At 42.0% G+C, this 27,238-nt stretch overlaps 2 protein-coding genes across 2 annotated transcripts; one reads left to right on the forward strand and one right to left on the reverse strand.

Annotated features, from left to right (window-relative positions):
• Positions 1-208: 208 nt before the first annotated feature.
• Positions 209-2,055, forward strand: LOC106579974 (uncharacterized). Its single transcript, XM_014160446.3, has 4 exons — positions 209-712; positions 870-979; positions 1,062-1,277; positions 1,654-2,055. The coding sequence occupies exons 1-4, from the start codon at positions 354-356 to the stop codon at positions 1,800-1,802; spliced, it is 834 nt and encodes a 277-aa protein (XP_014015921.1). The 5' UTR covers positions 209-353; the 3' UTR covers positions 1,803-2,055.
• On the reverse strand, positions 843-25,901 carry eeig1a (estrogen-induced osteoclastogenesis regulator 1a). The gene is made up of 13 exons (XM_014160443.3): positions 25,514-25,901; positions 25,178-25,276; positions 24,828-24,996; positions 7,862-7,982; positions 7,580-7,609; positions 6,679-6,795; positions 5,103-5,149; positions 4,830-4,975; positions 4,579-4,686; positions 4,286-4,481; positions 3,993-4,114; positions 3,804-3,873; positions 843-3,717 (listed from the first exon to the last, which is right to left on the reverse strand). The coding sequence occupies exons 3-13, from the start codon at positions 24,971-24,973 to the stop codon at positions 3,672-3,674; spliced, it is 1,149 nt and encodes a 382-aa protein (XP_014015918.1). The 5' UTR covers positions 24,974-24,996; positions 25,178-25,276; positions 25,514-25,901; the 3' UTR covers positions 843-3,671.
• Positions 25,902-27,238: the final 1,337 nt, after the last annotated feature.

Here is a 27,238-nt window from a genome sequence, read left to right on the forward strand (position 1 = left end):
GCTCAACGGGAAGTCTGTCTTCTGCACTATTATTTTCACAATCCATTTGAAATTTGTGGAATAGTTTTAATCTATCCAGTCCCTGTCCCAGCTGTGTTTTCAATACCCCCATACACTAGCCTACTCTATGGGGGGGGAGTAGTCTAAAACAAATTGTGTGCATGGGTTTGTGTGTGTAGTGTCATTGGTCATTTATGTGGTCTGGGAGCAGAGTGAGCTTTGTGAACCGCCTGGAATGTGTCAGCAGTCGGGCTCTAATGAGTTTATCAGTGGCATTGTGCTGCTACATTACAAAATGGTTTCCTTAATGAACCTTCCTAAACAGACAACTAGCTCGAGGTCTACGCTTCAACATGGTCAAGATGAGGTTTCAAACGGTTCTCTTTACTTTATCCATCTGCTTTGGTGCCATTTCATCGTCTCCCTCCATGTCCAACCCTCCGCCTCCGCCCTCGGACTTGAAGAAGAGAAAGACAGGCTGTTTAAAAATAAGTAACTGTAGATGCATCATGAAGGACGGCTCAGGGGTGATAAACCTGGTAGCCATGGCGGAGTCAGATGGATTCTTGGTACCCCTAAAGCCTGTGCCATCGGAGAACGCACCACCAAATGCAGAAATCCTCCTCTCCTTCAGCCCCTGTCAACCGTTCTCTGAGCCAGAGGAGCTCGCAGGGACAGACTGCACAGATGTGGCTGCCTGTCTGACAGTCAGGTATGTACTTTTTTGTTGAAATCTTAATAGCTAAACAAATACACAAGTAGTGGCAGTCTTTTGTGTTGGTCAATATTAGATTCTGTGAAGCATCAATATAGGCTTAAATATTTACAAAGGACCCCAAAGATTAATCAATTATTCATTTACTGAGCAGGTTTTACAGAAATAGCAGATACATCAGTCATTACATAAACTATGGGAGACATGAGGGCAACGAATTCCATTACAACAGCAGCTTGCAGACACTGTCCGTTTCATATTCTGGTAAGCAGAAGTGTAAATCAGAAGTGTCATTATTATTATGGTCCGTGCGCTCAACATTGACATCAGCTTTCCATTTCTCTAGTCCTAGAGTACACCCACCCCCTGACAGTAGTACACTACCGCTGTAGTCCCAACAGATCCACTTACTTCGCCCTACACTTTGATGGAGACATTCCCCTGCAAATCTGGGTGGAGAGTCCCTGTGCCTGTCCAAACGCCTGTGCCCTGGGGGACGTGGGTCCTGGCACCATCTTCCTCATCATCCTCTCCCTCAGCGCCACTGCCTACTTTATCCTGGGTAAATACAGTGTATCCACATGTAGATACAGACCGGTGACAGCAGGTGCCTTACTATATTACCGTGTGCCCTCTTTTGAGCCCCTTCTAACCTCTCCTCTGTGCTCCTTCCCTCTCCTCTGTGCTCCTTCCCTCTCCTCTGTGCTCCTTCCCTCTCCTCTGTGCTCCTTCCCTCTCCTCTGTGCTCCTTCCCTCTCCTCTGTGCTCCTTCCCTCTCCTCTGTGCTCCTTCCCTCTCCTCTGTGCTCCTTCCCTCTCCTCTGTGCTCCTTCCCTCTCCTCTGTGCTCCTTCCCTCTCCTCTGTGCTCCTTCCCTCTCCTCTGTGCTCCTTCCCTCTCCTCTGTGCTCCTTCCCTCTCCTCTGTGCTCCTTTCTACAGGGTCCTGTGCTCTGCGGCCATTCAGGACAGGCAGTGGAGTGCAGATCGCTCCAGAGGAAAGTCTGTGGTGCATGCTCTGTTACATGTTCACTGAACGCAGAGGGGGTAGGAGGAGAAGATACATCTCCCTGCAAGAGGAAACCCTGTGAAGCATGGGATATTGGATACATGGGGAAGGAGAAAGTGGAAGATGACACAAAGCTACTGCATATGAAATGACACTGAGGGAAACCTGGGCTTGAGATCGATTATATTTCCAGTGATGTGACTGATATTCATTTAGGAGACATGATTTTCTATTTGTTAATGAATGGGGTTAATAATAGTAGTTGGATAGCATTGAACAGCATAACTAACAACCAGACTAACATTTTAAACAAAGTCATTGCTTCATTTAGGTTATTAAAGATTGAAAAAAGAAAAAATATCAAATACATTATTGTTCATGAAACATTTAGGGAGGATCACAAAAATAGACCAAGATTATTGTTCATTTTAGAATCTAGTATACATGTGCATTTGTTAAAATGACAATCTAAGATTAATTTTTTTTTTTACAGATTAGACAAAATGCTAATCAATGTGTAGGACACTGGGGTTGTGTGTATAGCTTAAACCCCCCTTCAAACACAGGAAAGAAGAACGGAAATTAAAAATAAAAAAAATTCAATCTAAAGTGCTGTCGCAATGAACGTCACACATCACCTGAGACCAGCCAATGTAAACCCAGCTGTGGTCAATATTAGCCCATGTGATAACTGATATTTTGTACATAATGCACAGCAATAAATACAGAATCTCATTTAACACATTCATAGGCAGACAACTGATAGATATTATCTATCAGCACATTGCAAAATGTTAACTCTGAACAAGTGTATCAAACCTCCAAGAATTCAGTCCATAACAACAGCTCTATTAGTCACATATGATAGAAAAAGTATATCACAGTTTACATTCAGATATGGAGGAAAACAATTTGTTCTGTATTTTTCAACATCATTGAGAATGTAATTCTATAAAATCAATAAACAGGGAACCTTCCAAAACTCTGTAGTGCTTGATAAATTCCATTTAAAAAAATCTAACAAACCAGCAAGCTGGTTGGAAAAACAAACAAATGATGAATGATCCTTCATAAGATAATGTTTGACGACATCTGCCAGTGTAAAAGACCTCTGAATATGTACTGTCAAGTCTGACCCCTAGCTTCTTACCCCTTTGGTGTTTGCAGATCTGAGAGAATCAGACAGCACCAAATATACATCTAAATGGGTTTAGAACTTATAGCATATAAAACTTTCCCCATATTACTACACCTACCCAGTTCCTTGAGATCTGTAAACACTAAACAGAACAGGCTAGGAGCTACCAGTTTTTTGGGGACATCCCTCAGCAGGCCATTTCTTCACAAGGGGGCGCCAGAGTACTACAATCTAAATGGGATTGAAACCAGTCAGACTGTGCTGAGAACCTTCCCACTTCTCCATCACCAGCTCTCCTCCAATAGTGACTAGCACTGTCATCACAGAGATGATCTGGTGCTTTGGGTCATGTATGAGAAAAATACATTCTAAAGTAGCGCATACAATGTGTATTGGGTATTTTCTTTACAGTATTACATTTGTCCGATCGTTATTTCTCAATATTTGTGGAAAGGCTGAGGATAGAGAAATGCATGATGTCACTTCCTGATCAACAGGACAAGAAATCTACCATGGAAACAAAGATAGTGTAACAACATACAGCTGAAATGAGTTTAGATTTAAGCCACATCTTCTGTGGGTACATCACATTAGAAATAAAGTGCAAAATGACCAGACAAAAACTGAACAGTTTACAAATCAGACCCCATAGGGTAAACAGATCCACAACTAAACATGAAAACTGTGCGGTACAGTCCTCCTCTCATGGCAACCAGCTCGGCTGGTGCTCCAGGATGACTACCATATATTTCTAGAGTTAGTCCACAAGCTTGACCACAGAGGCCTCAACTTAAACTCACATCTTCACCAGTCCTAATGGCTCTCAATCACAACTGGCTCATAGACACCCGCGGACACCCTGAAAGAATGAAAAGTAGGAGAGTAAGAGGTGTGTGTGTGTGTGTGTGTGTGTGTGTGTGTGTGTGTGTGTGTGTGTGTTCTCACCTGTTTCCAAGCTGTAGCTCATTCAGGGAAGTGGTCCCGTCTCTACTGACAAACAGTCGCAGGTTACTGTCTGAAGAGGAAACAATCACACCAAGAGAAAGCCAAATGAAACACAGCACAATAGAGGCAGTTATGTACAAAAGAGATTGCAAAAAATGTGCTGGACAAGTGAAAGGGCAGGCTTCATACCTTCAGTGTTACTTATGTCACCAAAGTTCTGGCTCTGGACGATCTTTTCAACTATATCGTCAGCATCGATGCGGGTGTCATTCACCCAGGAGGGATGGCTCTCCACAGAATCCTGCTTCCTCCTGTCACAGGGTGGAGGGGAAAGGCCCAGTCACTCAACAGCAAGGTGACAAACAGCAGTCATACAAAGAACAATATCAGTAGTGTTTCACTGATGGATTGGAGTGTTTCATAGATTGTGAAAACAGACACATTGGGCTAAACACATCTGGTGGGTGGGAGATTGGTCTTGCCTGGGGGGTCTGTTGGATGGCAGGATGGGCCGTGGGGGGCGAGGGGGTCTCTCTGGCCGGCAGATGTCGCTATCCCTCTCTGGGGGGGTGTCTACGGTCACACTCAGGCCCCCAGAGGTGCTACTTCCTGTGGAGGTGTTCCTCCGGTGTGTGAGGTCAGACAGACTGGAGGAGCAGGAGTGCTCTGTGCTGTAGCCTGGGGAACAAGAGTTTACATTACTGCCATTGGTGCAAATACAGTAACAAAGAAATATGACCTCTGGAGAGGGAAGATGGGGAACAGGAACACACACCTGAGATCTTGCTCAGCTGGCTGGCATAGCTGGAGTTGCGAGAGTGGCCCGACTGGAACACTTCTCCTGGGCTGGCCACCTGGGTCTGGTCTGGCTCCTCTGGAAGTCCTGACATCAACCAGAACCACACGTCAATTAGTTAGTCCCTCACCATGTCTCCGAGGCCTGGGTTAACTGTTTAGTGTTGATGAGATAATCATAAAAACACCCACAGTTACAAGGTTTAATCGGATCCTTCTTCCATGTCATACCTGAGCTGATGACAGAGGGTCTGGGCTTTATGGACCGGCCCAAAGAAGGGGGCCGGTTAGGGGTTCCAGTGCCCTCACCCTTACAGTCTAGCTGCAGGGTATGGTCCTGGCCTGAGATCGAGATGGACTTGGCTGTGCTGGGGGCACTGCAAAAAAACATGACTGGTCAGTCCACATGTTATACTGTGGGAAAAGGGGCAACAGCATCACGTTTACTAAATGTATGATGATGAATGACAGATCAGAGATTTGAACAGCTATCAGGTCACTCACGTTTTAAAGCACGGATCTCCAGAGAGGAGGGTCATCCCGATAGTCACCTTCAGAGGAGATCCAGACAAAGACGACTTTTATTACAAAATAAAAAGTAAAAAAGACAGTCATGTTTGCAGTAGCTATCAAAAGTTCCGCTGAGGTGCAGGGCATCAACAGCACTGGGTGATCAGTTGTCGTGTGTCATGTGGGACAAGTGGGCCAGAGCCCCACCAATATCCAGGATATTTGCATGCAATTCTGGTATTTCATGTCACAACAAAACATCATCAGTTAGCAAACATTGTTTATATTTTTAAAAAATTGGTTGATCTAATAAAGCATACGTGGTTGCTTTCCGATTGCATTGTTGTTTTGGTCAATTTGTATTGAATAAAATGCAGCAGTTTCAGCGTTGCTCTGTGCTTTGTGTGGTGGAGAGGCAGACAGAGAAAGTACAGAGCATAGGTATCGTTGGCACAGGGTGCTGTCACTCATGGGGTCACTACATCACCTGCTGGGAGAGCTAGCCAGCAAAAGCCCCTCTTCGGTGCCCAGGGGCCAGGGTTCTGGTCTAGAAGCCCAGTTTCAACTACTCCTACAGTTTTGCTTCGGTACTGCAGTTTAACTGACGCCCGGCAAAAGACCATTTCCATAGATGGAAGTCAGATTTGAAAATTCTTAATAAGAGACACTATAGTCATCACCTCTTTGCACAAAACATCCACTGAATTATTCAAATAATTGTCGCTGAGGACGTTTATTAGATTTTTTTTTAATCACTCACAATTACAATTTTATATTCATCCAATGTCTGCCATGTTTTTGGATAACGTGATGCTTTCGTCGCTGCTTGTGCTCACCAAGAAGGCTCTTTGTCATTAGCAACAGATAAATCAACGTCTTATGCCCACCAACTTTGATTGGACTGATGTGTCAACTTCATAGCTAGCTAGTTCTTTACCACGCACTGTTAAACACGTCTTCAAGCTAGCTAGCTTAAACATGGAACTGTAACTGTGCAATAGAAACAGCGAGGGAATAGCGTCATAAACGTTGCATATTGTTAACCAGGCCCCTTTATAATAGGCAGGCAGATGCACGCAATGTCACAATATTGCAGACCGATTACTAGCTAGTTTACTCCTGCTGACTGCAGGAATGTCCACCAGAGCTGTTGCCAGAGAATGTAATGTTCATTTCTCTACCATAAGCCAATGTCATTTTAGAGAATTTTGCAACCGCAGACCACATGTAGCCACGCCAGCCCAGGACCTCCATATCCGGCTTCTTCACCTGCGGGATGGTCTGAGACCAACCACCTGGATAGCTGATAAAACTGAGGAGTATTTCTGTCTGTAATGAAAACCTTTTGTGGGGAAAAACGAATTATGATTGGCTGGGCCTGGCTCCCCAGTGGTTGGGCCTATGCCTTTAAAGTCAACATGCAACTAATATATACTGAACAACAATATAAAGTCAACATGCAACATATTGTTGTTCAGTATATATTAGTTGTTCTGTTCAACCAAACCCGACCCTGAAAAAGACCCAAGGTCAACAGTCGACTCCTGTCCACCCAAGCTCAGTCACTTACCTTCAGTATGGAGTTGTCCTGTCTGGTGTTCTTGGTGTCGTATCCCTCCAGTAGACAACAGCGGACCGCAGAGCCTGAGCCAGCGAACTCTGCCATGTTTAGGTCAGTAAAACCCAGCTGAGGGAGAGCAACAGTTACATTAAAGGTAGACTCAGCGATATGAAGTAGATAAAGAAAGTAAACAGCATTGTGGGTCAAACTAAGAGTGTTGAAGAGGGAGGCTCAATTTCTCCGCTGTTTTGTTGCCCTGGCTACTACGCTGTGTACAGCGTGAAGAAAACCCGTGCACATGAGCCGATACTGTGTGAGAGCAAGGTCTTGCATCTCGCTCATCTCAATATCTGCGGTGCTGCTTGTGGCAACGTCATTTCACTGAGTCTACCTTTATGTACAGTAGTTTTAAACCTTCATATACTGTGATATACATGTAGCCATCTGGATGTAGAGACAGACTGTATATGCTCCAGACACTTAGCCCTACTGCTTCTCATTTTAATCTCAGGTTATCCAAGAGGAGATGACTCTCATTTCCCTTTCTCCAGGTTTCATTTCCTCGAAGCTACTGTTTACAGATGTGTGTATTTAAGGAAGCCTACTTCCAAGGAGGAAAGGGATTATATTTAGCTTAAGGAAATCCAGAAGCAGAATGTGAGAAAACACAGGAAGGGTCCCTGGCAACCTGAGTGTGCATTCTCTGTAAACTTTCCCCATCTAACATGGTATAGTTTACATATGCTTATACAGGAGTGCCAAAGTTGTTGCTTGTGTTTGTAGAAGTGGGGTGACTAATGTTCCTGTTTAAATGGAGCAACGGGAGTGTTTGTTGACATCAGGCTACAGTAAATTGTTTAAATGTGTTTATGGATATAGGATGGAGTGCTCAGGAGGAGTGGGCTCTTACCTTTGAATATGTTTTTCCTCCTTTGAGTTCCTGTAGAGAAAACAGGAAGAGGGAGATGACTCCTAAGGACTTTGACAGTCAGGCATGCAGTGGAGTGTGTTTCTTTAGCACTGCTCTACCATCAGATTATAGAGGCTACAGAGAGTTAGGGGGTGTTAATTGTACATGGAAAGATGCATAATCCATTATTACATGCAGGAAACTGTAGCCCTGGATGTTCAGAGATAACAGCATAGAGCTGTGTGTTGGTAAGAGAGAGGTCTCCAATCAGTCAACACAGACCTTCCGCACAGAAACCCGACAGATCGAGGGATCCAGCACTCCAGTTGTCGGGGTGGCACTCATTTTGCACAAAAAGGTGAACCTCTTCTTCCATCGAACACAGTTCTCCTGAACCTCCACTCTGTGTGACAAGAGGACAGGGATCAACAAGGGGATGGCACTACAGCACAGATGCATCAATCTCAATCAAAAAGGAATTGGTTAACACATCTGTTATTAGTGTCAAGAGAAATCTAAAGTGGAGAGTGAATGACAGTCATTACTGTTTGAGTGATCTCAAAAAAAGAAGTCACTAATTCAACGTAGCATATGACATCACTTGTGCATTTGGCCTCTCTTCAATGTCTTGCTCCAGTTTTAGAGAAAGTAAACTTGTTGTCGAAGAAACGGTGAACAATAATCTGCAGGCTTCTGTAAAAAGAAAGTTGATATAATTAGGCCAGTGCCTGACGTCACCCTGTCCATCCATACGTTGAGGAAAATGGCTGAGAATACAGAGTGGTTGGCATAAAACATTCCTGGTGATAATCTACTTCCCATTTTAACATGCTTTAAACCCTCCTTCTCCCAACTGGACAGATGGACTGAGTGCAAGCTTTGACAGTACTACAGTCATGCCATGGCACGGACCCAGTATCCAGCCACTCAGAATGCACAGAAGAAACTCTAGTGAATTCAGTGCTTAATGTGGACTATGGAAAGAATAAATAACTTGCACAAGAGGAGCTAAATGTATAGGGCTAGATATGCATGACCCATCATCTTTAATGCAAACACACAGCCATGGTGGACAGATCGGCCTGGTTACTGTAGTGTGTACCACCTTCTGGGAGTGCTCAAACAATCAGGTATTACCAGACTGAAGTCAACTACACCAGAGGATACCCAGTGAAACATAACTATCCTTTAAAATCAGGCAAAACCCAAACACCCTGTACAAGTGAGAAGGCAGTAAATGCAGCAGGCTTCCTGAGCAGTTGATCCAACAGAGAAGTAAAGTGCCTTCAGAAAGTATTCCCTTTACTTTTCCACCTTTTGTTGTGTTACAGCCTGAATTTAAAATAGTTAAATTGAGATTTTGTGTCACTGATTTACACACAATACCCCACAACGTCAGAGGAATTTGTAAGGCTTGACGCTGGAGACGAGAAGCAGGTACAGGGAGTGAACATTTAATGAACAATGGACATGAAACAGAACAGGAACAACATCTTGACAGGGGGAGAAGAAAAATAGGGCCAGCTGAAGCATGATGGGGGATGGGCGCCTGCAGAGCCCACCGAGGCAAGAAGACCTCTCAAGCCAGGTAAGGTGTGGAAGCCCGACGTGCTAGCTGAGGCACCCCCGGTTCCATCGGCGACTACACCCGGACCCGACATCTCCAATCAAAACAAAAACTCCCCGATGCTTCCATTAGTGGTGTCAGCATTCTGTAAGGATCAACGCTGGAGACGAGAAGCAGGTACAGGGAGTTTACACATAATAAACAACAGACATGAAACAGAACAGGAACAGCGCCTGGACAGGGGGAAAATAACGACATCAACGACAGTAATGCTGACACGGGGAACCAACTGAGGAACAGAGATATAGACGAGGCAATGAACAAAATAAAAGGAGTCCAGGTGAGACCAATATTGTGCAGCTGTGTGTAATGATGGTGACAGGTGTGCGTAATGAAGGGCAGCCTGGCACCCTCAAGTTCTGGAGTAAAAATGTGCTTAACAAATCACATAAGTTGCATGAACTCATTCTGTGTTCAATAATAGTGGTTAACATGATTTTTAAATGACTACACCATCTCTGTACACCACACATACAGATAATTGTAAAGGTCCCTCAAATCGAGCAGTGAATTTCAAATCACAGATTCAACCACAAAGACCAGGGAGGTTTTTCCAATGCCTAGCAAAGAACAGGTGTAGACATTTCCGTGAAATGCTTACTTACAAGCCCTTAACCAACAATGCAGTTAAGAAAAATAATAGTTACAAATATTTACTAAATAAACTAATGGAAAAAATGAGAGCTACAATAAAATAACAAGGCTACATACAGGGCTACCGGTATCGAGTCAATGTGCAAGGGTACAGGTTAGTCGAAGTAATATGTACATGTAGGTTGGGGTAAAGTGACTATGCATAGATAATAAACAGCGAGTCTCAGCAGCGTAAAAAAAAAAAAAAAATAAATAAAAAAAAAAAAAAGGCACCAATTGGTAGATGATGGGGGAAAAGTTATTCATTACGCTTTGGATGGTGTGTCAATACACCCAGGCGTCCTCCCTAACTTAGTTGCCGGAAAGGAAACTACTCAGGGATTTCACCACGAAGCCAATGCTGATTGTAAAACATTTACAGAGTTGAGTGGTTGCGATATGCAAAGAAATAAACGTTTGGTCCTGAATACAAAGTGTTACGTTGTGTTGGATTTGCCCCAAACACATCACGGAGTACCACTGTTTATATTTTCAAGCATGGTGGTGGCTGCATCATGTTATGGGTATGCTTGTCATGGGCAAGGACTAGGGAGGTTTTTGAGGATAAAAAGAAACAGAATACAGCTATAAGCACAGGCAAAATCCTAGAGGAAAACCAACTGAACCAGGTTTTCAGACACTGGGAGATGAATTCACTGTTCAGCAGGACAATAACCTAAAATACACGGGCCAAATCTACACCGGAATTGCTTACCAAGACGACATTGAATGTTCCTGAGTGGCCTAGTTACAGTTTTGACTTAAAATCGTCTTGAAGAATCTATGGCAAGGCTGTCTAGCAAAGAGCAACAATCAACGACAGAGCTTGAAGATTTTTTTAAAAGAATAATGGGCAAATATTGTACAATCCAGATGTGCAAAGCTCTTAAAGACTTACAGCTGTAATCGCCACCAAAGGTGTTTCTACAAAGTATTGACTCAGGGTTATTTCTTCATTCCATTTTCAATAACATTTGCTAAAATTTCTAAAAACGTTTTCACTTATGGGGTGTTACGTGTAGATCAGTGAGAAGAGAAATTTTTTTATAAATTTTGAATTGAGACCAACAACAAAATGTGGAATAAGTCAGGGGGTATGAATACTTTGAAGGCACTGTACCTAAGGCTGACCATCACTGTTCTGAAAAAAAGCACAGGGGAGTACTACAGTCCCTTTTGTCAAGCAACAGAAAATAAACTCACTGCCATTCAGGTTGGGTGTTGTGCAAAGAGGAATAATTTGCCCTGTGAACAGTGGTCAGTTAGCACATGGTCCCTAATCAGCTGACACATTTGATTAACTGTAGAGCTACAGAGGGGCTTCAGTATAGTGGTGGGTAGTCGTTGGCTCCTTGCAGGGCACAGGGCCAAGGCACGTGTTCCTACTCCATGCCATGCAAGGGAGTGGCGTCATAGGATCATCTGCCCAAAGAAAAGTTCCAGGTGAGCCACATGTGATCCCTGCAGTACCTCTACATCAGGGACAGCATGTCCCCAACTGCACACATGGCTTTTACGATGCAGACCAAGTATCAATTCCACACTTGAGGCATACTATCTGAAGTCACATGACTGACAGTGACACTTTATACACTGCTTCACTAGTACATGGCTGTCCCCTCTGCATTGACACATGGCTAAAATGCAAGAGATGTGATCCAGCCTTCCACATAATGGATATATAGCACTGTTTAAGTTTATAAAATTCTTCCCTTCTCTTGTATGAGTGTCGGTTCCACAAAAACTGAACCCCACCACAGCAAGCATTTTAGATTTACACTTGGAACCATCATCGTGCGGTGAAACATCGGAAGTCATACATTTTCAATGGAAGGAAAGCGAGAGAATAGGGGGGCGGGGAGACTGGTAAAAGTGATGCGAGCATGGGCAAGGGAGCTGAGTAGGCCGGGACTAAAAAGTTGGAGAAAGCTGAACTTTATTTACAGTTGAAGTCGGAAGTTTACATACACTTAGGTTGGAGTCATTAAAACTCATTTTTCAACCACTCCACAAATTTCTTGTTAATAAACTATAGTTTTGGCAAGTCGGTTAGGACATCTACTTTGTGCAGTAATTTTTCCAACAATTGTTAGAGATTATTTCAAATATAACTCACTGTATCACAATTCCAGTGGGTCAGAAGTTTACATACACTAAGTTAACTGTGCCTTTAAACAGCTTGGAATATTCCCGAAAATTATGTCATGGATTAGAAGCTTCTGATAGGCTAATTGACAAATTTGAGTCAAATGGAGGTGTACCTGTGTATGTATTTCACAGCCTACCTTCAAACTCAGTGCCTCTTTGCTTGACATCATGGGAAAAATCTAAAGAAAATCAGCCAAGACATCAGAAAGAAATTGTAGACCTCCACAAGTCTGGTTCATCCTTGGGAGCAATTTCCAAACACCTGAAGGTACCACGTTCATCTGTACAAACAATAGTACGCAAGTATAAACACCATGGGACCACGCAGCCGTCATACCGCTCAGGAAGGAGACACGTTCTGTCTCCTAGAGATGAACGTACTTTGGTGCGAAAAGTGCAAATCAATCCCAGAACAACAGCAAAGGACCTTGTGCAAATGCTGGAGGAAACAGGTACAAAAGTATCTATTTCCACCGTAAAAAGAGTCCTATATCGACATAACCTGAAAGGCCACTCAGCAAGGAAGAAGCCACTGCTCCAAAACTGCCATAAAAAAAGCCAGACTACGGTTTGCAACTGCACATGGGGACTAAGATCTGACTTTTTGGAGAAATGTCCTCTGGTCTGATGAAACAAAAAAAGAACTGTTTGGCCATAACGACCTTCGTTATGTTTGGAGGAAAAAGGGGGACGCTTGCAAGCCGAAGAACACCATCCCACCTGTGAAGCACGGGGGTGGCAGCATCATGTTGTGGTGGTGCTTTGTTGCAGGAGGGACTGGTGCACTTCACAAAATAGATGGCATCATGGGAAAAGTATGTGGATATATTGAAGCAACATCTCAAGACATCAGTCAGGAAGTTAAAGCTTGGTCGTAAATGGATCTTCCAAATGGACAATGACCCCAAGCATACTTCCAAAGTTGAGGCAAAATGGCTTAAGGACAACAAAGTCAAGGTATTGGAGTGGCCATCACAAAGAGCTGACCTCAAACCTATAGAAAATATGTGGGCAGAAATGAAAAAGCGTGTGCGAGCAAGGAGGCCTACAAACCTGACTCAGTTACACAAGCTCTGTCAGGAGGAATGGGCCAAAATTCACCCAACTTGTTGTGGGAAGCTTGTGGAAGGCTACCCGAAACGTTTGACCCAAGTTAAACAAATTAAAAGGCAATGCTACCAAATACTAATTGAGTGCATGTAAACTTCTGACCCACTGGGAATGTGATGAAAGAAATAAAAGCTGAAATAAATAATTCTCTACTATTATTCTGACATTTCACATTCTTAAAATAAAGTGGTGATCCTAACTGACCTCAGACAGGGAATTTTTCCTAGGATTAAAATGTCAGGAATTGTGAAAAACTGAGTTTAAATGTATTTGGCTAAGGTGTGTAAACTTTCGACTTCAACTGTAAATCATCTGCGATATTGCGACGGGAGTGACCAATCGAAGCTCCTACTGGATTGGCTGACAATGGCGAGGCTAGCGTTGCTAGGCGAGTGCCACTTGCACAGCGTTAACGGCCAGTTATGGATCAGTGCAAACTGGTGGCAGCTGCTACTAACACTCCCCTCCCCTTCACCCATTATATTTTCGCAACGCTCACCAACACTGCACGTCCAGTAACACTTTTTCCTCCCTTCCCAGTCTCTCTTTTTATGCATCTCACACTTTAGGTCAGGAATGATTGAAACCCAGCTATGGTGTGTTAAGCCAATTGGCCAAATAAAATAGTTGTTTCCTAGAGAAACTATTAAAAAAAACAAGTCATAACTCCCCTACTGCTGCTTTGTATTACAAACAGATTCCAGCTATTTGATTGGCTACAAATCTTTAGTAATAATAGGACTACACAAACTCCAACAAATTGCATGACTGACTATAAACCTTCGGTCATACTTAAATGTCTAACATACACGAGTTCCCCATTTCCTCTCTCAATGATTCATCTTGTACATTCAATAAATGTTTTAAAACACTTTTTATGCAAGTATTCTTGTTCACTACCATTTTCGATTTTTCTTCTCTAATAGGTTCTTTATATAGTCGTCCCTTCATGTTTTGCCTTGGTTCATAATGCTGTGCCACACACACTTGTTTAGCTCTTATCAGGAGCGCCACACTAATCACTGCCCCCCTTTGGTCTGTCTCTGAAAACGTTCTCAGCCACATTCCACATACCAGATGGCTTTATTCAACCACCATGGCAACCACACGCCTCAAATCCCCGACTACAGCGTTCATTCAAAACGAGAGGGAAAGAGCTAGAGCACTGAGGAGAGAGACGGGGGGAGGGGTCTGGAGACAACACTTAACAACCAAACTCATTGTAACAGCGGTATCTGAGACATTCTCGGAGTCAGTTCACAGATACACAAGGCCACAATGTCACAGGGAGTAATCAACAGGGATCTCACCAAGGAAACGCAATGCAACACACCGCACTGAGAAAACAAGGGGAGATCTACAATATCTGAACAATGTTGAAAGACAATCCTCATTGAGGCCAGCCCAGTTCTCAACACCAGCATGACCTGTTACATCCAGACCCAGAGCGAGTTAAAGTGATCACAAAACAACACAAACATCAGATCACAAAACTCAAAAAGGAAAATGCAGGAGTTGTGGCAATAAAACCACACAGGAAAAGAAAAAAAGGGTGAGAACTATGACTATTGACTGAAACGGATTGAAAGTTTACACAACGAGCAGATGTTGTCACAAAAGGAAATAAGTCAGTGGAACAAAAAGTTGTTCACCACATTGAAATCACAGTCATATCCACTAGTAGCTATATCAAAAGGGATTTGTTTATTTGAGAGCTACAATACACCGTCACCCCCTACTGTACCCCAGTTTAGGATGACTCACTCAGTCAGGCATGCTTTACTATGGGATTCTTATCTCCCATCCTGTCCCAGAGGCTGGGTGCTGTCCTCAGGCCCTCTCCAGCAGCAACACAAAATAGCAGCAGGCCTGTGTCAGCCACTGGCCCCTGACAGGACTCGGATAAACAGCCTAGCCCTGGGAGAGAGCAGTGTGGAGAGCTGGGTGAGAGCAGTCTGGACAGCTGAGGAAGCTGCCGTGCACGATGGTAGGAACAGTACACTGAGCCTACACTTCACTTTGAAAAATCTATTTTGGTTATTGAACTACAGTAAATGAAGTGGATTTACACCCGGTAACAGAGTCGCAGTAACAGAATTGCATCATGGGTCCCTGATCGGTACTACACAGAAATGTGTTATTGATATGAATATCATTCTCTTCATGGTGATGTATTCTAAATATGTACACAAAGTTAGAAATTTGCAATATCCTCCGTTGCATATAGGGTATCATTCTACACACTGGTTATTATTTTAATGAACTCCGCCCCACAAAAAAAAAAAAAAAAATTGTTTGGTCCGGACTAAATACGATATATATACTGAACAAAAATATAAACACAACATGCAACAATTTTACTGAATTACAGTTCATATAAGGAAATCAGTCAATTGAAATAAATGCATTAGGCCCTAACCTACAGATTTCCTGACTGGGCAGGGGTGCAGCCCTGGGAAGACATAGGCCCACCCATTGGGCCCAGCCACTGGGGCCCAGCCAATCAGAATTAGTTTTTCCCCACAAAAGGGCTTTATTACAGACAGAAATACTCCTCAGTTTCATCCGATGTCTGGTTGGTTGGTCTCAGACCATACCGCAGGTGAAGAAGCCAGACGTGGAGGTTCTGGGCTGGCGTGGTTACACGTGGTCTGCGGTTGGAGGCCGGTTAGACGTACTGCCAAATTCTCAAAAATAATGATGGAGGCAGCTTATGGTAGAGAAATTAACATTAAATTCTCTGACAACAGCTCTGGTGGAGATTCCTGCAGGTAGCATGCCAATTGCACGCTACCTCAAAGCTTGAGGCATCTGTGATAGTGTTGTGACAAAACTGCACATTAAAAAAATACTTATTGTCCCCAGCACAAAGTACACCTGTGTAATGAATTTAGCTTAAGATGTTTAATCATCTTGATATGCCACCCTTGTCAGGTGGATGGATTATCTTTGCAAAGGAGAAATGCTCACTAACAGGGATGTAAACACATTTGTGCACAAACAGAGAAAAATGATTTTGTGCGTATGGAACATTTTTGGGATTTGTTTTATTTCAACTCATGAAACATAGGACTAACACTATACATGTTGCGTTTATATTTTTGTTCAGTGTAATTAACACAGGTTTGGACATCAAACTAGAGTACAGTTCAGCAGAGTAGAGTTCAGTACAGTACAGTTCAATAAGTTAGTGTACTCAAAAACTTGTGAAACATTCTGTCATTGGTTCAGATTTTGTCCGGTCCAAATCTCAACCAATCTTTGAGTAAGTTTACAAGCACACTAATAGTTTGATATTAAATGGATTATGGCAGTAGGCAGATTATGCAATACTCTATTGTCATAAGGTCAACATCAAATCATAAGCCAGTTAAAACACCTGGTTTTCTGAGCAATCTTTCAAATGATTATGACATGTAAACACCTTAAAAACATTGTTTTTAAATAAATAAATAGGTGTATTTGATCTGGGCATGTGCTTGCACCATCCGATCGAGCCTCCCTCTTTAGCGCGAGTGAAGTGTGTTCGGAACAAATGAATGTATGCGTAGTAGAATTAGTTTTCACATACAAACTTAACATGCATGAACTCAATCAAATATGCTCCCCAAAAATAACATGTTCGCTGTGGTAGAACGCGATCTTGATTGGCAATTTTCTGCATTTATAAGTGCCATCAGGTAGTCTGATTTCAGATGTGTCCATGTAAACAGGATTATTAGGGGAATCGTTCTTGCAAAGCATGTAAACATTTTAAATGGAACTATTATATTAATCTATCCACAATAAATTACATTGTGTGAATGTAACCGTACTCGTCTACGTCTATGTTTGGGCCAAATCAAGGCCAGTCCAGACCAAAAACTACATCTGTGGATGTTGAAAACAAGGCAGGGCGGACTGACCAAATATCAACTACTTTTCAACATCCATGGAAGTCCGGTATCGGTCGGTGCACAGTGGTTAAGGATGCTGGTTACAGTAAATGCACAGAGGGGGCTCATGGGTAGGTGTCAGTAAGAGCTGGGAGAGATGACATTATCTGGAGAGAGAAGCAGAAAGGTGGAGGGAGGGGTTGTCCAGACTGTTTTAACACTTGCTTTGCAGGTGACAACTGTGGTTAGTGACTAATATGATTTCCCATTGTAGCCAATTCAAATGCAGTAAATCAGTTACTGATTTTTCGGGAAATTCTGTTACCAATTCTTAAACAAGGCAAATAATTTATCCAAAACTAAGTATAAGTGTTGATATCAGTTGGCAGGGGCCTTTACTTCAACAGGATTGTGTTTCGATGCATTTATTAAACACCCTTTAAAACGTGTTCTGGTAAATGCTTTCCAATATCCCTTTTCCATCTGTGTGATGAGAAATCAAATCCTTTGCTTATTCTTAATATTTTGGATAGAAAATGTTTGAAAAATGTATAAACCTTGTGTATAAAAAAAAATATATAAATACAATCCTAGCTGATATGATGACATGCTCCTTTGAACTTTACATGTTGGTGCTTACGGGTCCTTTTACATAGAAATGCCCTTGTCTAATCAAGGTGTACGAGGCTCCAGTCCAGGCCATTAATGCAGTTATCAAATGTAGGCAATGTGGCACTTCAATACAGTCAGTAGCCTGCACTAATCCTACATTAGCATGTACACTGTAAATTCATTGAAAGTGAGGGCCATTTTAAAACAGGATGCTCCTCTTGATTACCTGGTCAAAGACCAGAAGAGGTGTGGCAGACCCTCGTCTCTGTTCTATGGATGGGGTAAAAGAGGTGATGGGAAAACAGGAAACAGCTGGACAGCAGCCCGTCCCAGTGAGTCAACCTCCACGTCCGCTCATTTGACTCTTCTTCCAATTCCCCCACTCTCCACTTCACTCATTCTTCCATTAACAACGGTATTCAAAATTTAAAAAAAAAAGGTTTATAAAACATTTGTAATAAATGCAACAGTTGGACAATGTATGAAGATACTCCAAACCTGTCAATCCATCAGATACTGACTGAATTATAGCACATAAAACATTTTACTGGCACAGACAACTAATGAATGGAGTTCAGGGATTTGTGGGAATTCAGGTATTCAATTTATTATTTACTTTATTTTTCTTAGAATGAACTAATATATTTTTTTTATGGTATCAGGTATTTAATATTGTGGGGGAGAAAATGTTGATGTGCCTCATTTGCATAAATGCACTGGTTATATTTGCATGTATGAAACAATTAACAAAGGGGGGGAACAGGGCTGCATTCCCCTGCCCCGTCCACCCTACCTGCATTCCCCTGCCCCGTCCACCCTACCTGCATTCCCCTGCCCCGTCCACCCTACCTGCATTCCCCTGCCCCGTCCACCCTACCTGCATTCCCCTGCCCTGTCTAGACTGCCTCGTTAATTACTGTTGGTGTAACGTTCCGTTGCATTATTCAACAAGTGTGTCAATTGCAGGAAACCCTCTGATTAAAAATCAACAGGCTTGGCTCTAGATTACACCTACTGTATGCATAATTTACATTGTTTGCGAGATCTAATATCACTATAATCCAAGTGTCCATTTTCGGAAGTTGCTTTCATTACAGCGCATTTGCAAATATTTCAACTGTAATAAATTACTTTTTCCAATTACACAAAAAATGAACACCCATCAAAATAAAGTGATCTTTCTTGTGATGTAATTGTTGAGATGATACGTTAAATCCCAGACGAAGCCTTAGCGTTCTTATAGATGCAACGGAAAGACAGTATTCCATTGAGCCCATTTCAGGCATTACTGGGGGGTGTTTGACACGTTATTACAAACATTTCCCTTGTCGTAACGTTGATGGGAAAAAACGATAGGTACAAGCAAGAGTATGAAAGAGTCGCAGGAGGAAAATGAAAGTAATCAATCCAGCATGATTTAAGTGACAAGTTGATTTTGCACCCCTCAAAACACAGGAAATAGATATATTTTTCAGCTATTTATTTTTATTGATTTATTTAACCTTTTTTAACTAGGCAAGTCAGTTAGGAACCAATTCTTATTTACAATGACGGCCTAACCCGGCCAAACCCTAACCCAGACGACGCTGGGCCGATTGTGCCACGCCCTATGGGACTCCCAATCACGGCCAGTTGTGATACAGCCTGGAATTGAACCAGGGTCTGTAGTGACACCTCTAGCACTGAGATGCAGTGCCTTAGACCGCTATGCCACTCGTGTGGGCGGGGCATGAGTGTTGCTACTTCCATCCAGTTGTTCCTATAACCCCCTCCATGATCAGATGTGTCCTCTGTTAATCAGGAAGGAGAGCAGTCTGTGTGCAGCAGGCATCCAGGCAGGGAAGAGAGAACCTGAACATTCCCCATCATGTCTGTACCATGCAGCCCAGGCCAAATCTTATCCAGTTCAGGAAATGGATCTAATCAGGCCCCACTGCCACATCAAACAACACGCTCTGCTCACTGCTGGCTCTTAAAGCTAGACTCAAACAAAACAGATATGGGTGCTAAAACTCAAACTCATGCAGGGAGTACAAATGGCTCTTCCTCTGCCAAAACCCTACAGGGGAATGTATGGCTCGCTGGAAGCCACTGGGCTGTTTTCCCTTCTACATTTTGCATGAAGAACAGTGGTAATTCAGCACAGAAAGCAATATACAGTATGTAGTGTAGCTCTTAGCAAGACCTACATCAGAAGACCCAAAAATGAGCTTCCACAGTCACATTAACAGCATGTGATCCCCCTTGCTTACGGCTTGTGTTACAACCATTAGGACTGAAGCATTTTCACACTAAGGAGCATGGCCCATTGGTCAAACTCAATGGATTTCAGAACTATTTCAGACACAACAACAGAACAAAGGGAGTTGTGTATACTACACTCCCCAGGCCCTGTGACATAACACGACATCTCTAGCAGAGACAGTGGGACCCCCCCCAAATTAGTCTATTTTTCTAAGAAGCCCTTGTTTTCTGCACTCGGGTAACAGAGATGATCAGAGACAGAGTTGCCAGATAACTCAAGCAGATTGGATGGAGACAACCTGTTATATAATGCTCAAAAACAGGTTTCATGGGTGCACAGCACACCAGGGTCTTGTATCATTGCATGGTAAAGGAAGTGGAGGGCAACATAGAGTTAAAAAAGTGTGTTAATCAATGATGACAGGCATAGGAGAGAAACAAAAGCCATACACAGTCCTGGGACACAGGGTGGCCACAGTTCAGAAGTTCAGTTAGGACATACTGCATCATAAGGTTCTCTATAGTGGGGAGAAAGACGAGCTCTTATCTGAAAGCCCAGAAAAATGGTTTCCTCACAGGTCAACCAGACGGGACATGCTCCAGCTATTCTGATGTGGAAGAACCTGACTGGTAATATGGAATCAATAACAAATTCAAAGTTTGAAAGGAAACTCAGCTGTATATTAATAAAATATAGATCTTGGAAATGTCCTGGAAGACTGTGTGCAGTCCTGCTGGTAGTGTGAAATGAGGCTGACATGAACAGTTAATGTTCCCTATATATACACAAACGTATGTGGACACCCCTTCAAATTAGTGTATTCGGCTATTTCCGCCACAACCGTTGCTGATATAGATTTAAACTCGAGCACACCGCCATGCAATCTCCATAGACAAACATCGGCAGTAGAATGGCCTTACTGATGCAACCTTCGTCAAACTTCTGTCCTGCTAGAGCTGCCCCGGCAAACTCTAAGTGCTGTTATTGTGAAGTGGAAACGTCTAGGAGCAGCAATGGCTCAGCTGCGAAGTTATAGGCCGCACAAGCTCACAGAACAGGACCACAGAGTAAAAAAAATAATTCTCTCCTCAGTTGCAACACTCACTACCGAGTTCCAAACTGCCTCTGGAAGCAATGTCAGCACAAGAACTGTTCGTTGGGAGCTTCATGAAATGAGTTTCCATGGCCGAGCAGCCGCACACAAGCCCAAGATCACCATGTGCAATGCCAAGCATCAGCTTGAGTGGCGTAAAGCGTGCCGCCATTGGACTCTGGAGCAGTGGAAACATGTTCTCTGGAATGATGAATCACGCTTCACCATCTGGCAGTCCGACAGATGAATCGGGGTTTGGCAGATGCCAAGAGAACGCTACCTGCTGAATGCATAGTGCCAATTGTAAAGTTTTGTGGAGGAAGAATAATGGTCTGCGGCTGTTTTTCATGGTTCTGGCTAGGTCCCTTAGTTCCAGTGAAGGGCAATCTTAACGCTACAGCATACAATGACATTCTAGATGAGTCTGTGCTTCCAACTTTCTGGCAACAGTTTGGGGAAGGCCCTTTTTTGTTTCAGCATGACAATGCCCCTGTGCACAAAGCGAGGTCCATACAGAAATACATAGTTTGTCAAGATCGGTGTGGAGGAACTTGACTGGCCTGCACAGAGCCCTGATTTTAACCCCATCGATCACCTTTGGGATGAATTGGAAAGCCGACTGCGAGCCAGGCCTAATCGCCCAACATCAGTGCCCAACCTCACTAAATGCTCTTGTGGCTGAATAGAAGCAAGTCCCTGCAGCAATGTTTCAACATCTAGTGGAAAGCCTTCCCAGAAGAGTGACAGCTGTTATAGCAGCAAAGGTGGGCCAACTGAATATTAATTCCCATGATTTTGGAATGAGATGTTTGACAAGCAGGTGTCCACATGACAAAAAGTAAAAATGTGGCATGACAAATGCTAATGAACTCAGATCCAAACAGTTCTTTGAGACATAACTCAGGTTCACTTAATCATGTTTTTGCACAGCTACCCTTCATCTGAAGTCACACAACCCTCTACCTAACACTGTGAAAGCCCCAGAGAAGCATCACTTTCTTCTCTAGCCTACTTTTCAACAAACACTCCCAGATCAAATAGCGGACTCCTTTTGTGTTCCCATTTATATTACTAAAGTAAACAATGCCCCCTCACATAAACATGTGTTTTATTTCACCAGGTGTTAGTATGCCAGTGTTTGGGTGTGTAGCTGAAAGAGAGGAACAGCAACAACATTCTACAATCTCTACTTCCATCATTTTTCCTAAAAGCTCTCCCATCTCTGTACAATTAATTGTGTGTACTTTAGGGAAGGAGTCAGTATCGGTGTCAGTTCTCACAAAGGGTGTCAGATACAGACCATTACAAGTCACCCTGTTTGCCCAAAGTGAGCTAATTCCTCCTGGTAAAATGTCCTCTAACTCCAACCACTACACTCCGCTCTGTCTGGGGCAACATGGAAAAGACACAAAAGCTGTTGATGTGTTGAGGTTGGGGAGGGGAAGGATTGTATGTGACTTGAATGGAAATGTACAACTTGGAGGACAGAGAGCTTAGACAAATGTCTGCAGAGGGCTTTTCTCCAACTCAATTCTTTCTTATGACCCAGTTACCAGTCTGACCCACTTGGCTTGGTTCTAAACCAGAGCTTGGAGGTTAATGCTGTATCAGTGGCCTGCCATATTCAAGCCGCAAACCCTTCATCTTAAGGATCTGCCCCCTTTTTTCAATTTTTGCCTAAAATGACATACCCAAATCTATCTGCCTGTAGCTCAGAACCTGAAGCAAGGATATGCATATTCTTGATACCATTTCAAAGGAAACACTGACGTTTGTGGAAATGTGAAATGAATGTAGCAGAATGTAACACATTAGGTCTGGTAAAAGATCAAAAATTGCAAAAAAAAACACATGTTTTTTGTACCATCATCTTTGAAATGCAAGAGAAAGGCCATAATGTACTATTCCAGCCCAAGCGCAATTTAGATTTTGGCCACTAGATGGCAGCAGTGTATGTGCAAAGTTTTAGACTGATCCAATGAGCCATTGCATAGCTGTTGAAAATGTATCAAGACTTCCCAAATGTGCCTAATTGGTTTATTAATAACTTTAAGTTCATAACTGTGCACTCTCCTCAAACAATAGCATGGTATTCTTTCACTGTAATAGCTACTGTAAATTGGACAGTGCATTTAGATTAACAAGAATTTACACTTTGTGCCAACATCAGATATGTCTATGTTCTGGGAAATGTTATTGTTACATACAACCTTATGCTAATCGCATTAGCCTACGTTAGCTCACTCGTCCCGCGGGGGACCTACCGATCCTGTAGAGGTTTATTTGTTTTTTTAGACATTTGGTTTGTTGAGTGATTCCTCACGACCCCCCTACACGCACACGAGACCATGATTTTGGTGATTTTCACAACATTTTGTCCATAGAATTGTCATTTGGAGGAAGGATTGTTGACATATATTTGACATTTTTATCCAAAAGCATAATTGAGAAATAATTTATCAAAGTTGGCAAATTTTGGACATTTTGGCCTCCTCCTTTAATACTCCATAGTGTTTCATCTGTGCTACAAAGCAAACATTGGTGTCATATGAAGCTGTACCGCTTGCTCTGTAATATGAGTAATACTTTGATTTCAAAAACGTGTTTTTTACATTAATTTATGAATATAGAAAGATAAAACATGAATATTGAAAATATAATATTTGGGATTTTGATAATTTTTCTATATATTGTTGAACATAATATACTCTACGGGCATATCAAAGTTCCAGAGTATATTCTCTGTTACTTTTACAGTTATTGTCTAATTTGTAAGCATTACCAACAGAGTGAATGTTTAAATCAGTGGCATTTAAACATTTTCAGCAGGGAGCCCATTTTTTCCAGAATTTCTGGGGACCCCATTTTTTGTTACGGATTTCTTGCGACCCCACCCCAAATTTTATTACAAAACCTTAAAAATCAATCAATTTAGATTTTTACATCAACAAATAACCTTCAATTCATTGCATTTTCATCTCATCAAAATGAAAAGAAACCAATAAATATATTTACTCAATAAAAATTTTATCTATCAAATTATCTTTCTCAAAAACGTGTGCATATTGTCCAATGACCTGTACTCTTAATTTGTAGTCGCCACTCCAAAAAAAAAAAAAGAAGATTGTTTGGTTTACATTTTAGCAACCCCACTGCAGTTCCGGTCACGAGCCCGACTTTGAATACCAATTGGTTAAATTGAGTCAAAATGATGGCCTTCTGTAGGATGTGCAATGATATAGTTAAAAGGAGGGCTGTGATTGGTTACATTGCCTACTATGCCAATTGCTCTGTATAAAATGGACCATAACTTTAAAACTAGCAGAGATCGCACTCTGGAACGTTGATATGCCAGTACAGTATATTATGTTGAAACATTATGGCGTCTTAAAGGAGGCCTAGGTATGGCCAAAATGTAATACATATGCCAACTTTTATTAATTATTTTTCATTTATGCTTTTAGATACAAATGTCTATGTCAAAAATACTTTCTCCAAAGCACTAGTCTATGGATTACATTTCGTGAAAATCCCCAAAACCATGGTATTCTTTTCTGCTGTTTCGTGAGGAATCACTGATATAAAGCTGAAGGATGATTGGTTAACAACTAAAATGTATAGATGAAGCGATGGATGCAAAGACTGACAGTGCATAAGACCAACATGCCAATGATAGTCAGGCCTAGGCTACTTTGAATCTAAACATGATTTGTTTACGAAGACATTGCTTACAAACAATGCAGTAAAACAACCTTGCGTTTTGGGTTATGATAGAGTAAGAGTGGTTTGAGGCATTTAACAAGTTATAACATTATGACAGAAGTTTGGTTATTATGTCGGCTACTGTATTGCCCATGCGACATGCGCACAATTCATGCCACAGCGAGCACAAAATAACATTTTACCTTGACGAAGTTGCAACAAAGTCTCCACCGTCCAACAATCTCAGCTTGCAGAACAATACTCCGTTGACAAAAGGCACAGCGGTCAGCTCCTCCAATGTCAAATGTGTCTGAAACTTGAATTTCTTCTTTTTCACAAAAAAAGCCATTGATGAAGGATATTTTAATGAACCTATAAACAATGATAAAACACATGATTAAGGTGCTGATAAGCCTCGTTCATAGATAAAAACTCGACAGCCTACATAAAATATTAATTCATATTAAATTCTAAACCGATGTGGTGAATATAACACATTGAAACAAACTTGCAAACAGACAAAAATGATCATCCCAAAACATTGATTACATACCTTGAGACCGAACCACAGTTTAGATTGTCACCTCACAACTTTTTCTTGTGCGCTTGATGCAATGCTGGCTCAAATGCTGTTGGGCTAACGAGCCGCCAGCTTGGAGAACAAACCATAATAGAACAAGCAACACATTTGTCTGAAACTTTTCTGTTCAAACCAGTCTCTGATGCTATATGAAATACATATTCGGACAATCTCTTTTTCACATATCGCCAGCTAAAGCTAGGAAAGAGACAATTCACATGCCATTGGTGACCCACACTCATAAAGAAAGACAACCCTAATGGATAGTATTATTACCCCGAAACAATACCGTTGATGGAGTTCTAATACCTGAGCCACGGTGTACCGGTCTATGGCCGGTGACGGGAAAAAACGGTGAGAGAGGAGCGCCCTTCTCAAAACAAACAGTAATCTGCGTCAATGTTGTCAAGAAGGCAATACGGTGCATCATACAGAAACCTACATTTCTTTTCCAGAAAATATATTTTGGAATTTTCTAACAAGTTTTCATTGGCAAGGCATTTACGCGTTTTTAAAAACAATCACTTTTGCAAGTGAAAACACACAATCCTACTCATTTCTCCAGGTGCCTAGGCTACATAACTTTTGTTTTGAACAGATTTAGCCGTGGGCTTTGAACGGGGAATCTGGCTGCCCAGTTCCAAAACGAATGCGATCACTTTTTACCCGAAGCAAACTCCTCTCACTGGGATAACCCAGCCCAATAATCGAATCCCTTTATTGTTTAATTAGCTCCGCCCCTGTATGGTCAGGCGTCATTGAGAGTGTTGGCTCGTGCTCCCATCGAACGACCTGAATACGACCCCTTGTGGCTATGCATAGACGTCGGACTGGTGTCATAGACTAGACTTAATTTAGTAAATGTAAATCCGAGACATGCAAATTAGTATAATATGTTACGTTTGGTATGGTTACATCACAGGAGGTTGGTGGCACACTAATTTGGGAGGACAGGCTCGTGGCTTGAGTGGAATCAGTGGAATGGTATCAAATACATCAAACACATGGTTTCCAGGTTAATATTATGAGCCGTCCTCCCCTCAGCAGCCTCCACTGGGTTACATACGATCACAAGCATTTTGCTACACCCGCAATAACATCTGCTAAATATGTGCATGTGACCAATAAAATTTGATTTGATTTGATAGAAGGTTACTTAAGGGGGTGGATGGGTGGGAGTATAATGCAAACGTCAGCAACCAAAAGGTTGCGTGGTGGGTGTATAACACGAACGTCTAGCAACCCAAAGGTCGCATGTTTGAATTTCATCACAGACAACTTTAGCATTTTAGCTATTAGCAACTTTGCAACAACTTACTACTTTTTTAGCTACTTTGCAACAACTTAGCATGTTAGCTAAACCTTCCCCTAACCCTAACCTTAACCCTTTAACCTAAAACCTAAAACTCTAACCGCTAGTGATAGCTAAAATTAGCGTTAGCTACCTAGCCACCTAGCTAGTGTTAGCCATATCAAATTGGAATTCGCAACATATATGTTTTGCAAATTTGTAGCATATTGTACATTATGCAAATTTGAAACATATTGTACAAATGAAATGGATGATAGACATAAACAATTTAATACATACCATACGAAAATGAGCATATCATACTAAATGAAGTGTCTCAGATTTACGTACAAAATAATATGAAATGCTCTGAGACCACGATGCAGAGGTGGGTATGTTCCTCATATATACAGTCATTAGTACGAACACTGCCTATCATAAGTATTCACCCCCTTGGATATCTTCATATTTTATTATGTTACAAAGTGGGATTAAAATGCATATAATTAACAAAAAATGGTCAATGATCTACACAAAATACTCTGTAAAGTCAAAGTGTAAGAAACATTCTAACAATTCTTTAAGATGAATGAAAAATAAATCACTAATATACACTACATGACCAAAAGTATGTGGACACCTGCTCATCGAACATCTCATTCCAAAATCATGGGCATTAATATGGAGTTGGTCCCCACTTTGCTGCTATAACAGCCTCCACACTTCTGGGAAGGCTTTCCACT

Source organism: Salmo salar, chromosome 20 (assembly GCF_965601325.2).
Source record: "Salmo salar chromosome 20, fSalSal1, whole genome shotgun sequence".
In the NCBI taxonomy this organism is placed as follows: Eukaryota; Metazoa; Chordata; class Actinopteri; order Salmoniformes; family Salmonidae; genus Salmo; species Salmo salar.